This window comes from Sipha flava, unplaced genomic scaffold (genome assembly GCF_003268045.1).
Source record: "Sipha flava isolate LNK unplaced genomic scaffold, YSA_version1 284_pilon_pilon, whole genome shotgun sequence".
In the NCBI taxonomy this organism is placed as follows: domain Eukaryota; kingdom Metazoa; phylum Arthropoda; class Insecta; order Hemiptera; family Aphididae; genus Sipha; species Sipha flava.
In genome coordinates, this window is record NW_020272951.1 from 685590 (window position 1) to 702542 (window position 16953).

General features: G+C 30.0%; 1 protein-coding gene across 3 annotated transcripts in view; it reads right to left on the reverse strand.

Moving 5' to 3' along the window:
• Window positions 1-16633, reverse strand: part of LOC112685614 — a 30044-nt gene extending 13411 nt beyond the window's left edge. For 2 of the 3 annotated variants that reach the window (XM_025557551.1, XM_025557549.1), the window contains exons 1-2: window positions 16242-16633; window positions 12373-12699 (exon numbers count right to left, since the gene is read on the reverse strand). In XM_025557551.1, the coding sequence (XP_025413336.1) occupies window positions 12373-12699; window positions 16242-16532 (618 nt within the window). In that variant the 5' untranslated portion in view covers window positions 16533-16633. Of the gene's footprint in view, window positions 1-119; window positions 925-12372; window positions 12700-16241 lie in introns of those variants that run through there. The other variant, XM_025557552.1, reaches the window with a different exon arrangement.
• Window positions 16634-16953: the final 320 nt, after the last annotated feature.

A 16953-nucleotide genomic window follows, 5' to 3' on the forward strand; every position in this document is an offset into this window, starting at 1 on the left:
CCACCACGACACCAAACACCACCACCACCACCACTATCATCACCATCACCAACATCACCACAACAACAACGACGACGTCAACAGAAATATCGACAAACATATTATAGGACGGATCTCACTCTGATTCCGATGCGGAACAGCGTGGGCACCTCGAAGTATCCGTCGTAGCTATCGGTCAGTATGGCTATGGGGGGAGCGACGATGTTGCGCAGGGTCTTCATGAAAGCCAAGCTGCATATGCCTAGGGCCACGGACGTGGCGACCACGGACGGCCGCGTGCCGGTCAGCATGTCCATGGCGTCCCATACGCCGCGCCACGAGTTTATGCACGAGTACGCAAACGCGGCCGTGTACAGTCGGGATATGACGTAGTACATGGCCGTGTGTTTCCTGGGCTTCAGGTACCACTTGAGCCGGTGCTGGAAGAACGTGAACACGAACAGCCCGAGGAAACCGATGGCCACGGACGCGGCGGTACTCCACGCCTTGCGCCCCGGCAGCAAGTACACGTCCATCAGCTTCCAAGTGATCCTCCAATAGGTGACCACCACGGGGGTGATGACAACCGTGGACAGCGCGGCGTCGACGGCCACCAGCGCGGCGGGCCCGTTGCTGAGCTCACGCCGCATCGACGCCACGGAAGACGTCATCGCCGCTATGCGATTATCGGTGCAGCCTTCGCGACACGACGGCACAGCGCAACAGCCCTCAGCAGCAGTGGCAGCAGCAGTAACAGCAGCAGCCGGTCATTACGTCTGTCATGTCGTCGTCGCTGAACGGCACACGGGGAACGCGCTGAGTGAGTACGACGCACACGGATGTCGACACGCTGCGGCGGCGGCGGCGGTCAGAGGACTCGGAGCGGCGCGCGCGCGTTGTTAACTGACGCCGATGTGCATTGCACACACCGCACAACTGGGCCGCGGGCGGATGGAATAATTTTTGCTACTTGCGCCTTTATCTGTACCGGTGATAAAAAAAAAAAAAAAAAATAATGAAACACACTCGTAACGTTTAGACTACGACGGGCTTATTGTCCTCTCTCCGCCCACGATACGCGCGAAACGCCTTTGTCTGGATGGTTTTCGTGGCCGCCACCTTTAAGTCGACAACGTGCTGCAGTAGGCGCACCACGTTCGCAAGGAAGACCGTGTACCTGTGTACGGTTCCGGTTGTCTCAGCTTAGGTAATACTATTGGCACGTCGATTGCCGCCTCGACCAATACATCACACGTATACTGTTCCTTACAGGTATAACTCGCCGTAGACCAGGGGAGTTCGGCCCCCCCCCCCCCATTTTTTTTTTCGTGTTCTTGAATCCATATTAAATGCTCGATAAAATATGTTCGAATAAAAAGAAGAAATAAATAAGGCATTTTATAGCCAACATTGGTGAATAGACATGTTTTATTTTTTTTATCTAACGATAAATATTAATCTATAGAATACTCGTATTATAAAATCAATAATTGACATTAATATTAACTATTGATAATCAATATTATGGTCACTATACGAAATGCTGAAAAAGCAGCGGAAAAAAATCTAATGTTTTCCATACAACCATGAATTGTGGGTAAACGAATATAAATGAATCAAATCAAGTTCAGATGTAACAGATACCTTGACGATTCCGCCGGTTTATATGTGACATATTGAGAGATCGTAATTCAAAGTCTAGAAAATATTTTTTATTAATTGACTAATATTTGATTTGAATTAGAATTTTTAGACTCTAAAGATATTTCTCATTTTTTTGCGTAATAGTTATTGCATATATAACACTATCACTCTATGTATAGCATCTACGGTGTATACAGAGGGGTTAGGAGTATATAACCCCTTGAAAATTCTTCCTTCATTGAAGTATTACCATATGTTTACGAAATACAAAATAATCTGTATAGTAAATTATTAATAGTAAGAACATTTATTACATTTCAATACTAGAAGCTAGAAATATATCGGTTTTGAAATAGTATTATGATTTTTTTTAAATAATCATACGAGTATTTCATTTGTGTCCTAACATTTTCAATTAGTAACTTCTAAGACCAGCAATTTTATTTCGTTCATAACTTAATAAATAAACATTTTTAAAAATTTCTCAAAACCCTGCCAAAGATGATGCGTAAAATATATGAGAATATAATTTATGGATATTTCACATAAAACTTTGAAGTACTTCTTTACTACTAAAAAAAAATATTTACGATGCTTACCAAATGCATGAAAAGAAATGCATCACAATATTGTATTATCACCTAACACCTAATTTAATTTAATTATTATTATAAACATAAAATTAATATATTGTCAGCAAACGTATACATACACATATACATACACATACACATACCATCTTCACGAAATGCTGACCAGATAGATTGCAATAGAATGAAGCGACCCCCACAAGACGTGATGTTCGTTTGTTCTACTGCCATCGAACGCTGCCCGATTTACGAGTGAAGTTATCGGTCATTCTTTTGTTTTTTTTTTTTTTTGTATTAATAAATATTTTTCGTTGTCTTAAATTAAAAGGTTTTAAATATAATTATAAAAGGTTTTAAATATAATTATAAAAGGTTTTAAATATAATTATAAAAGGTTTTTAAATATAATTATAAAAGGTGTTCATATTTAATAATTTTTCTACTTTACATACTTGTGCCAGTATATGAGAAAGTTGGTACATTTACAAAAAGGGTGTTAAAACTATATTGAATTTCAAACCTCAATTCAATGCTAGATCATATTCTTTGTCAGTTTGAGGGGAGAGTACAATATAGTTAGGTAAAGGTTCTCACGCTCGAAACATCCAGTCTTATCAGTGTTGGGAATAGATAATGCAAAATTTATCTAGTTAAAGATGAAAGATAATATGTTCAAATTCATCTAGATAAAGATAAAAGATAATTTCATTTTTATCTAGATAAAAAAAAAGATATTTTCAAAAAATGTTATTTTTTGGTCAATATTTTATATTCTAATAATATCTATGAAGACTCAATTATAATTAGGGGCGTATTTAGAAATATCTTATTGGGGGGGAGGGGATACAAACAAAAAGTTCAAAGTATACATAGTTATAACTTTTCCATCTCAACAAAATTGTCGTTATTCATAACAAAATAATCAAAATACAAGTGTTTGATAGAAACATAAACTTTTATTACACAAATTTATAATAAAACATATTTTTAAATATAATTTTTGTAAATACAATAACTGAAGACGTCTGGGGTGTTTATTAGCATATGCATCAACTACTTATTCAGGTTTTATAATTATTTCAGGGAGTATATTAAGGTGTATTCAGGGTGTATACAATGCTAATCCGTTTAATCGATGGTATATAATCAAGATATATTGATATTCCAGTATTTCACCGTGTGCCCGTGCGTGAAAAAGGGCCTAAAATAATAAATAAAGTATAAAATACGGTGAAAGGAGGGGGGCACGGGTTCCATGGCCCCACCTTTTAAATACGTTCCTGATTATAATCATTATTATCAATAGGTACCTAGGTGTTTAATGTTTATTGTAGTAATGTGGTGTACCATTAAGCAGTATTTATAAATAATGTACAATATTTAATGACAGTAAATCACTAAAATGTTACAGAAAAAAAAAAAATGAAAATTGCTCTGTACGTATCAGGATGAATACAGAATACATAAAACCATATTTTAAGTTAACAATATTATTTTCCATATAATATTAATTTGATGATTTTCATTATTTTATAAGTAGTTACGACTTTACGGGTTCCAAGAGTGAAGTAATAACTATTCAGCGTATGAGTTACGTGTGTATACTAAAATCAAATACCTACTATATTTGGAACTTCCATGGGAAAATAAGAAATTAAGCTTAAAAATACCAAAAATATTATCCCGACGTGAAAATACAAATAAAATGACATACCAAGAAATAATATTTACTTATTAATAATATACGTATTATAATTATGAATACAAAAAAAAAAAAAAAAAATTAAAAAACGGCTGGACCGATTTTTATGATCTCTAATTTGTTGGATTTGTCTCCGTACAAGAATAAAAATAACTCTAATCTTAGCAAGAATACAGATAATTATCTAGATAAGTAAAATTTTATCTTAAATAAGTAATGAGATAACTTGGCATTATTTATCTAGATAAGATAAAAGATGACAAAAAATCTATCTAGATAAGTCCCAACACTGGATCTTATTCTTTGACAGTTGTTTCGAGTGTAAAATAACTTTAGAGCTACTAAAGAAAAGTAAGCTTTTTAAAAAACCTGTTTTTTGACTATCCTATTAAGCACTGCTAGATCGTATTCTTTGAAACTCAAGAAGGTAGTCGTCCGGGCCAATTATAAGGTTTTTATTTACGTGCTTGTTTGACGGTTAGAGTGTCCAACAACCGACAAATACTTCTTTTTTGTGTTGCTATACGTCAAGCCTCTGCGTGGCGTATACGACAATAATAAATTTAAAATATTTCCCATGTCACTTACTACAGCAAATAAATTATGCATTTATAAAACTATATGTTCATGTTTACATTAAATATTTTATGTGTATTTATATTATAAACAGTCCAATTTTTTTAATATTTATGTAATAAAACACTTTTAGATAGTCTATTACAGTTAAATAATATACACGTAGTAAACTGCAGTCATACATATAATAAATATTAATAAACGTTGAATTTTCAATTTTAATTTAGTTTTTTAAACAAAATTGATCGGATATTTTTAATTAGTTATATGTAAATTATAAAAAAAAATTGTTATTTATATATATTAAATCGCTTAATTTAAATGGCCAATAAAAATATGAGTAGGATCATAGGCGCAATTAGGGGGGCACAATAGGGGTTTTAGCACCCCTGATTTTAAATGTAGCACTCCTGTTTTTTTTTCAGATCTATACATAGTAATTAACATAGTAATTACAATTAAATACCATTTTTATTTTATTTTCAGAAATTTCAGCACCCCCAATATTTGGGCTCTAGTTCCGCCCATGAGTAGGATGCAATAGTAGGTTTTTGATTAACATTAAATTATAAAATGCTAATTAGATTCTAGGATATCTTCTTAAATTGTAGACATATTTTAAATAGACAAATTTGGGCATACTCAGATTCAGGGACGTCCTATGAAGGGGCCATGGGTTTGATTGCCCTCCACCTCGTAAAGGGAACTGTCTTACATAGTAATTGGTTAATTTTATTATTTATATCAAAGTTCTTGACATTTTTTAAAAATCATAAATTACGTACTCGCGGTCATCTATACATATAAAATCCAAATACCACTCACTCACTGATCGCTGTATCTCAAAAACTACACAACGTACGAACTTGAAATTTGAAATAGAGGTTCTTCTCATATTTTCACCGCGCAATAAAAGAGGATTTTCAAAAATTTTGCGTTTTAGTGGAGTTATTAACAATTATAATTATTCATCGCCAATACATATTGTGCGGCACGCCGCGGCGGCTCGCGGGTTTCCAGCTACCTGCAACCAATCCTTTTTGACCATCGTTGTCGTATAGATAAGAATAATTGTTCCGAGAAACTTATCGATAGAAATAATCTCAGCGTACACCAATACTCATATTATATTATATATAGTAGAAATATAAAATCCTAATACTACTGACTCACTAATCGCTGAATCTCAAAAACTATTCAACGTACACACCTGAAATTCGGAAGTCTTTCACTGAGTCATAAGAAAGGATTTTTCGAAAATCGCGTATTTAAGGATCGAAACAGTTTTGGACTGAATGCATACATTTTTCAATTGTTGGTTACCTAGGAAATATTTAATTTGTTTAATATGTTGATTTTAATAATTACGGATTAAGAGTTATGTAAATTATTAAACTGCATAACAACATAATCAAAGCTATAATTTAAAACGGAAAATTTAAAGGTGAACATGTACTATTACCACGCATCCCTAATGACTCCAACAGATAAGCCATTAGAATTCAAACTTTTGCAGTTTCCAGTGCGATTCGCTTTTGCAATGATCTTTAAAAAATTACAAAGACAATTAAAACAAGAGTGTGGACTGAATATTGAAAATTCATGCTTTTCACATGAATAACTGTGTGTGGCGTGCTAACGTGTCAGAAAACCTGATTTATTTGTGTATGCATCACAAAAGGAAAAACAAAAAATATTGTGTAATCCAAGTACACTTAATAAATAGTATTTATTTAAAATCTTAAATTATCAGACTTTTCTCAATAAAATGAATAAATAAATAATAATCCAAAATAAATTGAACATTGTTGTAAGGATATTACCATATGCTTAAATATAGTAAACGGTACAGCAAGGCGTGATAGACATATTTAATATTTGCTTATTATTAGGGAACGAATTTATATGTAACAAAAATACAGAAATATGTACACATGTATGCAAGTATAATTTATAAAATATATACTAAAAACATCCAAATATGTAGGAAAAAAATTTAATTAAAAAAAAAAAAAATTATAATTATTAAATTGTCAAAATTATTTGTTGCATTGAATTGTTACAATATCTTTTAAATTATCAAATATTAAATGTCGCCTATTAGATCTGAAAATATTTTTAAAACTGCAAAATTATCGTTCCATATCAACTTACATGGGTTGATTAAAACATATTTGAAGCGCATAATATCAGAAGGCGATAATTCTAAATTTTTAGAAGGGTGTCTGCCACTCATTATGCCATTGATTGATTAAAAATCAATATAGCTTGGAATTTTTTTCTGTAACAGCATGAATTTTTTTTTACAGCATCTCCTAATGGTCCGCTTACGAGTTTTCATTTTACAATCATTGATTCGATAATTTGAATACTTTCATCTAAGGACATATTTTTGTTTCTAATTTTGTAAATGTATGTGCAATAAAACTAAAATTCACTGAGATGAAAATTAAATTAGTTTTTAATGTTTCATTTTGAATAATATTTCGAGCTTTTCTAATAGCGATAGAAGTTACTGATCTAAATTTGAAATAATTTCTTGTACTTTTGTACGAAGAAAACGTATGAATGATGAAATGATGAAATATGTTTAAAAATATTTACAAATTAGTGAAATATGTAAAAATATGTAAAATAAAAGTAGCATTATATTAATAGGAATGATTTAAATCATAAACATTTCTTATCGAATCTTAAATATCTCTTTTTAATAAAAATATGTATTTACATATAAATCCGTTCCCTACATATTATAATACATGACAAATTAATATTTCAACCGTTATTTCGGGTGATTTATACTTAAAAAGGTATAGGTTCAACGGTAACACCCAAAAAGAGTTGAACACTCACAATTTTCTCAACGGATAACGTCAGGTATTACTCATTCATTGATCATCGTTACATCTCAAAACTATATGAACTCGAAATTTGATATGGTAATCTCTCCAATATTCAATACATGCAATAAGAACGGATTTTAAAAAATATTGGAACCAGAAAATACAGTAATTCAGCGTACCATCAAAATTACTATACTGATTCATTTGAACTTTCGTTTTATTTGTTTTATAACCACTAACAGTTACACTAAACTTGGTTTTAAATAGTGTAAAGTAATAATCCATTAAAACCTGAGTCACAGCCAAGAATGTTCCGTGCGAAGCTGAATAAATTAGCTAGTAGAATATAAACTAATAGAATAATTCTTGAATAAGAAGTGAATTGTACCAAAGTAGTTAAACAGGTTTAGTGCTTTTGTATATTAATAGGAAAATTGCATTAAATGTAGAAAAATTAATAGACCGCTTTTTCTAAGAACAAAATATATAGAAATTTTGTTTTATAAATCAATAACATAAATTTGTATACTATGATAACTATGATGATTTTTAATAATTTTACATTTTAGTGACATAAATATTTTGCTGAGGTGACTAGTTTTAAATTCTAAAATATGAAGAAAAAAATGATTCTACCCTCTGTATCTGAATCCCATGTAAATTAATAATAGTATTTTTATTATTTCACTCCCCAATAATCAAGGTCTACAGACTCCCCTGCTCTGACTATTTTTATGATAAAAACCAGTCTTGAAAATGTAATAGACATTCAAAAATTAAATATATATCATGAATTATTATAGTTATGCATTTAAGGAAGTTGGTATGTATTCATAATTTTGATATAAAATCAAAATATCTACTTATACAATTGTCGAATCAGCGATCATGTTAAATTGGTTTGAAGAAAAGTACTTGTAGGTATTGAAATCTCTAAAAGGATAACAAATATGATTGCATATTGGATTGCATCCAAATTTCATATGAAAAAAATTACGGCAACCGAATTGCGTCCACGATTTATCAGCGGTAGGTTTGAGCTATGTCCGCAATACGTCTAAGTGGGTTTATTTCATACATATTTGTACTTCTAGTTATTTGTAAATAATATAATGCAATCATAAAGCACGATTATATATACGTATACATGTGGATAACGTGGTATGCCCGTTAATAAAGTAAAGGTTTGTTAATAAAATATCTGTATATGCTATAATATAGTTGGAAGAAAAATAAGAAAAAGGTATTGGTTATTGATAAATATAAGATTTTTTTGTTTGTGTTTTTTAAATTCCGAAGAAGTTTATAACTATTTTTTTGAAAATCTGATAACAATTAAACCAAACGATGAGAAATTAAACGATCTAAGTAAATATTTTGAAAAAAATTATATTTCATCAAAAGGTAAATTTTTAAACTTGTAAAAATTTACCAAATATAACAAATTATATTTATTATTATTTGAAATATTAATATTCATATACATTTTATATTATTTATATTTTAAATATTACATATTTTTTATACATTATTCATTATTTTAACTTGAAGCACAATAAATATTGTGAAATTGATAAGTTAAATTAACTGATTTATGTTATATATTAATTAATGATAATTTTTCAAGTTAATTTTTAAATACAGGGGCTAAAATAAGCTGATTATATAAATTGAGTTTTCCAATCCATGATTTGAATGTTGTGTAATTAACTAAGAGGTTTTTAATAGTATTGTTGGTTAGCATTTTAAAAAAATCACGCAATAAAGACATTTCAAACAGAAAATTGATAAAATAAATAAATTGTATTTATTATTTAATGAACCGTGTTAAAATTGTTTGAACTTAATTTTCATACATTTTAGATTGACACTAAATTTATATTTATATTTAAAAAAACATTTGATTCGGTGTCACAACATCATAATTAAAATATTTGAGTACTGTAGAGTGAGAGGTTTCTACATAATCGTTATTAAAAAGTTAAGCTCAATAATGCAGGTATTTACACAAGGGAAGATAGTGGTTAAAACCCCTCCCTAAAAATTCAGGGTAGTTATTAAATATATTTTTATAAAGTAAAAGTGATATAAAGATTATAAAAGTATGAAAATGTACAATCTAAAACGCCCTTAAAATATTTTTTTGTATATGCGCCTGCAATAATTTATTTGTAGATGAGTTAGCTGTGAAGTATTCTGTACTGTAAGAAACTGTTTTAGGTCTCTTATTATTATCTTTATTATTTACCTACTTAAATGAACTTTTAAACCAAAATATTTGTGGATGAAATACATTGTTTCGCAGATAAAATTGCTATTATTTTTAGCAGTGCTTACATAAGTAATCTTAGAAATATTCATATTCACTGATCTTGATGAGGTAAAATCTGGGTTCGATAAATTTAAATATATAAAATATAAAATTAATAATATAATACAAAATTTAAAAATTGTTTTAAATAGTGATTAGGTATTGTAATTTGGACCAACAATTTCTTATTGCTCTTCTATTATGAAAACAAATTTAATTAAATATTTAGGTCTGTATGTTGATGATCGTTTAAAATAGAACATAGAATATAAATACGAGCACTAATATAAAAACTATTGATTATAACAGTGATAAATTAATTTAAGAAAATTGTTTTATATTTTTAAAACTTTTAGAAACGTTTTGAATAATAATCTTTAAGAAATGTTGTATTACGTTTTAATACAATATATTAATTTTTATGGGATTCTACTGGGGTTCTGCTAATTAAAATCATATTAATAAGTTGGAGACCTCATTATATAATTCTCTAAATATCTCTTTCATAAGCCAAAACTTTACCTTACATCTACTTTGTATAAAGAATTAATAATATTCAACATTACTCCATTCATTTTGCACCACAATGTTTAACAAATATTGCTATCCCTATTTATAGTGTTATTGTTGTTGTTTATTTCTTCGAAAAGACATTAGTTCCCATTGAACGCAAAAACACAGTCACTATGTTCGTTTTTATTCTTTTATAATGCATTAATTTTTTATTTAGAATACTTAATTTACATGAGTAAAACGGACTATAATTGTACTATATGCAAGGGTGGAGGTAAAGTTTATTCATAGATGGATGCTTGAAATATTTAGGTGATAATTTTTTTTATTATTACCCATTCTCGTTTATACTACTGACTATATATACATATTATATTTTAATACTTATTAAACTCTCACATTCGCAAAGTCAGTGGCTTAAAAGTGGCCAACTTCTGTTGTCCATATTGTAGTAATATATTTGTAATATTGTTTGTTGGAAAATAAAATTAATTTTGAAATTGTTGATAATATCCAACTAAGTAATGGTTTTTAAAACTAAAATAAAAGTGTATTTTTATTTTAACTTTTTTGAACTTCTTTGCAATATTTATAACAATGTATTCCTTATTAATTAGCTTTTAATAACTGATAAAATAAATATAGATTAGCTAATACAGTATAATCATTACTATCCTTTAATATGAAATTAATGCATTTTAATGATTAATAGTTAGTTATTAAATAGGTACAAAGGAAAAGATAGTCAAATAGTAAATAATAATTTCTTAGAACTCATTTGCTAATGATATGTTAGAACATTTATAATATTGGAACCTGATTTTAGATTAAATATATCCATGAACCGACTTCAGATTTAAAATTAAAGAATTCATGGCAACTATAAAATGTCATCAACTTAGGAAATAAGTCCGAGTGCCGTTGAAAAAAAACCGTATTATATATACATATATAATAAATTATTCATATATAAATATTGTATTTATTATTTATACAATCCTAATAGTTGTTCAGTATATATTGTATATTAGATAAATAAGTATATTATGTATGCAAAGTATTCTATGTCCAATTACTACATAATCATCATTGTAGATTTATCAGGTAATATTGATAGGAAAAACCTTTTATTCGATTTACACATAAGCTATGAAAATTAATTGGTATATACTAAATAAGTACATTTTTTACATTTTCATCTGTAATACGGAATGAAAAAATGATTATATGAATTTCATATTTTATTTTCTGTAGGTACTACAAAAAATCCATATACAGAAATGTATTACTCTACTCGTAAACTGGCCAAGATACTCACCTTTTAATTTCTTAATAACTAATAATAATATAATAAATACATATTAAATTTATTTCTTATATTTTATTATCATATTTTTTTTATTATTACATAGAATATTTATTCACAATATATATATATATATATATATATATATATATATATATATATATACACATGTTTCAGTTTATTTTTTATTTATTTTATATTTATAGTTATTTTATTAAATTTTAGATATAAAGAATATTACAAATATTATTTTTTCCCATGAGTGCATTATTAGGAAGTAAAAGTACGCCAACCGTTTGGTTTAACTCTTCTGATAAAAATTAAATACACCAGGCATAAACTTTAAGTTTATAGATTAGAGGAAATTTCAAAAGTTTTCTCCTAATAGAAAACACAAAATACATACTTTGAAAAATCTTTTTGGTTATTATTTATGTCTCTTTTAAATTATTAAATATATAACATCATATATATTACGAGACTTTCATTTAAAATTAAAATTTATTTCTATTCACTAATTATGTATAAAACACTTAAAAAGTTCATATAAAGCATAATTTATGGCATTTTATAAAATTGTGTTATTCATATACCAAATACTTTTTTTAAATTATATTGTTTAAAGGTCAGAAAATTTAAATCGATTGATATTGAATACTTGTTTCTAATTTATTCTTTAAAATAATTATTTTTAAAGTGTTTTATTTATTTTATGATAAGAAAAGTAACATTTTATTGGACCAGATTTCTTTCTTATATTACCAAAATGGTTACAAAGTTATAACAAATATATAACATGGGAAGATTTTATGTATAGTAATTATGTAACGTTAAATATCTCTTCTATTTCAGGTATAAATTATATATTAATTAAAAGAAAATAATTTTAATATATTTATATACCTTACCTCTGGCCAGAACATTCTATCGAATTGAAATATTACTTCAGGCTTTGGATCAAATTCAAAACCGCAGGTTGGTGGTCCCATAATTGTGGCCATCATGCGAAATGCGCCCAATATGCCAATGGCAATTATAAGAACAACGTTAGGTGGCACAGCTATATGTACGTGACTTAATGTAACTTCAAGCAACCATTCTTGGTATACATACATAATCATACCAATTACAAATCTTGCGTAAATATATGCTCTAGAAATCACCCAAAATGCAATTTTCGAATGGTTTTTTCTTTTGAAATATCTTACTAAAGGATCGCTCATAATTGATAATAACTAAAAAAAAAAATTTCTGTTAGACAATGTATTAAAATTTTTTATTAATAGTATTACTTCTAAATTTAACATTAGATTTAAAAAATCAAAAGAATATAAATGTTACTAGCATAGGCAATAAAAGGTAATTAAAAAAAAAAAAAACTAACATGATACTTACACATTTTTATATTTATATAATTTATCAGAAATACGCTTCAAATGGTTTATGTTCGATTAATATTAGTGTTATATTTATGTATGTATATAGTTGTTCTTGCTTTGTTATTGCGTTAGTAATTAATAGATGTTAATTTGAATATTGTACATACATTAAATTATTATGATTATAAATGTGATGTATTGTCGTTAGCCATTTGTGTAATTTTGATATCGATAGTTCACTAATTTCAGTGTCTAATCCTATTGACTACTTTAAACAAGTAAATTTTGTAGATTTATAATAATCACAATGGCATAATCATAGGTACCAAACACAATCAACATTTTTAAGTGCCATAAAATGATAACACTAATATAAGGAACTGAACAAGTTGATAAATATACCTACAATAATAGATACGTAAATAAATTATACACATTTTATGAATTATAACTATTTACTTAACAAACCTATTAAAACATAACATGATACAATTGTGTAAAAATTGAAAAATGACTAAAATATAGGTATAATCTAAGTTCACTCATTGCATAACGCTTCAAAATTAAAAAATTTATCCTGAAAAATATTTAAAACATTCTGTTTGATTAAACTAAATAAATAGTAAAAATATAAATCCGAATTCAAAGGAGAAAATTAATTTTTATGCAAATATACAATTATTTTTATTTAAATATCAAAAATGCAATTAGTATAATTTAGATATTGTATATAATCATCAAAAGTAGATAAACCTCTCATACTTGGGAATATTTATATATACTAATATATAATAATATTTTTACTACTTAGATGATCATAATCTTCTTGAGTTATTTTTTTTTTTTTTTTTGTAAGTTCAAATATCTATGTGTTTTTACAATGTTAGTAATTACAGCAGTACTTTAAAAATCAAATTTTCATAGACATTTAAAGAAATATAATTTGATTTATAATTATATAATTTAATGACATCCGAATAGGTCAACTATTTTCCAACTAGTTAGCATATTTGTTGGTATACATGATTGAACGATTTTCCAGAATATTAAAAAAGATGAAGATGAAAAATCTGATAAGATATAAAACTGAGCGTTTGTCTTTGCATCAATAACTGATGCGATCAGTGCTCGAATTGGGAAAAATTAAGTAGAGGAGCTCAGACCAACGATTTGAAAACTGCGTTCCATGTGGGCAATTATTTAACACAGACCCCCTGGGGGTTTTTTCCCTAACCACTCCTCCTCCACCAACCTTACATATATTTTGAATGCCACTTTTCAGCTAAACTAATATTTAAATTCCAAATATAATATATTTTGATAGCAATACCAACATCCTACATGTTACAATAGAAAATAAAAATAAAATAATAATTAACATAATTGAAAGCGATCAAGCAGTCTTATGAATCGAATGATATAATCATATATTTGGTTGTTGTTTTTATTTATTTTTACTCTTTAGTGCGGGCTACGGCCTTAAAAGATTAGTTGTGGTGCGGGCATTTATTTTTTTCCGAAATGACGATATCGTCGATCACCAAAATTAATAACAAACCGTACAATGTATAAAGTATAATACACCAAATTCACAGACATTGCTATTTATATTTCTTCAGAAATGATGACGTTGTCCCTTATCATAACCGCCATATAATCTTTAATTATGAAAATAGTTTTGATATAAATCGTAAAATTCGTTTTCAAATTGGCGTAAATTGAAATTCACATAAAAATGATTTTAGACATCAATTAGGATGAACGTGGCGGTCCCCCCGTTCCGGTGAAAAATATAGTTGGGGTACGCAAAAAAAAATGAAGAATAGTAGAGGAGCCCCGGCCCCCCGCGCCCCCCCCCCCCCCCCAATTCGAGCACTGGATACGATTATATTTAAAATTCAGAAGTTAGTTCATACTTTAAGTCTTAAGTAGGTCATAATTTAAATTATAAGTAGGTTGCGTTATTTACATAGGAAAGATGAGTTATGTTACATTTTTCTAATACAAATTTGAGAGTTTACATTTAGAATATATCATCATAATTGACACAATTTACCTCATTTTAACCTCAAATACATGTATATACACTCACAATTCACTTTTTTTTAATTTAAATATCGTAGATGGAATGCTCATAGATTACATTTAATCTATGGAATGTTGAAAAATTTAATTAAATTCAATTTTCTAGTAGTAAAAATTAAAACTGTCAATTTACAATAATATTATAATAAATGTTAATATAAATATTATGATCAATAACTTTGAAAATATTTAGTTAGGTAAGTCTTAATTAGTATCTGAAGATAATTTTTTATTGTTTAAAAATCAAAAAAAAAAAGAGGTAAAATCATACCTAGCACGTCTAAATATCAATTATATGTTTAATTTTAATTTAATTAAATTTTTCAAATTTGTCAGTTTTTGAATTTTAATTAAATAATTGAAATCAATATTTTTAAAAATGTATAATTAAATCAGTTTCAGAGTTTTTCATCGGGCTTATGTGGAATTTATAGATATTTTTAGCCAACAAGAAAATAAATTATTTTGTTTTAAAAACATTTTTGGTCATTTATTAAGTACACGTAGACATTTATTCATTACATAGAGATAAATATAAATAAATTATTAAAAACCATTCAATCAAGAACAACAGATGGTACAACCAGATTAAACGAATGTAGGTGCATATAAGATGTAATTTAAGGGACTTTTATAGTCTGGACATGACGATTGTAATAACTCGGAGAAATCGCTGGTAAAAATCTGTCAGGTTGGCCGAAAACGTCGGTTTGCAGACAACTTACGAACACCACATTTATCCAAAAAAGTATGGACGGCGCCCGTAGCACCCGACTGGTTGCAAACGGTACACACGTGCGAGACTGTTGATGCGCTCTACGAAAGCGTTTACCAAAAAAAAAAAAAAAAACCAAAAAACCTAATTGTAGGGCTGCATCCGAATTGCATGGCATCTCTTACAGGGGTTCGTCCGAATTGCATGCCAAGTCATAGAGGGGTCTGTCCAAATTGCATGCCCGTGTATCCCTAAGTTTATTTTTCATTCACTTATGCGCAAAACTTAAACTTTATTTTGACTTAAACTGTTTATGATATGGTTATTACAACTGATTTCTGGATTGAAATATTTTTGATATCCCAGTATAGTATTTTTACACATACATTTTTAAATGCCATGTAAAAATGAGATTCGGACAGACCCCTCTACGAGGTGGCATGCAATTCGGACATTTCAATTTATGTTAATTTTTTTGGAATGCGATTCGGATGCACCGTTGCAACGTCTCTTTCGGGGGTTGGGGGGGGGACGCCGGAAATACGCGGTAGTTGAACGAACGCGTTAGCGACGGAAAAATACTACAGCGTGTGCGTACCAGTTGAACGATCACGGAGCCGCCAGTGGCCAACCAAGGGTTGACTTGGTCATGGTAGTAGACGAACAGCTCGTACGAAGCGCGCCATATGCCTATGACGAAGGTGGAGGCGACGAACACGTGAAGGAGCACGTCGAGCACGGAGAGCGCGCAGTACGCCCAGTCCAAGTCCGAGCATCCCGTCCGACGGCGTCGCTGCGGCTGTTGGTCTTGGTGCTGGTGCTGTAGCTGCTGGTGCTGCTGCTGGTGTTGCAGCTGTCCCGAGCCCACGTGCTGACCGTCGGTCGTCATAAAACGGCACTAGTGAACGTCCGTGCGAACACGCTGCGGTTTCGAAGACGTTGTCCGCGCGTCCCGGTGCCACCGCCGCGTGCATTTCGTATTTTTTAATCTTATCGCCGGCCAGATATAGACGGGCTGAGGCCGTGCGCGCGATCACCGGTTCGACGCAGTCGGGGCCGCGTACGCTCCCACCACCACCGCCGCCGCCGCACGTGCTCGAGTTGCTTGCGCGACGCACACACCTTACGTGTTTTTCTCGCCGGTCCGCGGAATCGCGCGTGACGCCGGTCGTGAACGGACTTTGGCTCGCGCGCGCCCGTCGAATGTTGTTTTATGATTTCATTGTTGTGATACGTTACCGGTACACACGCTCGTACGGTCGCCCGATCGTCATTGTCGTCATTATCATCGATCATCGATCATCATCATG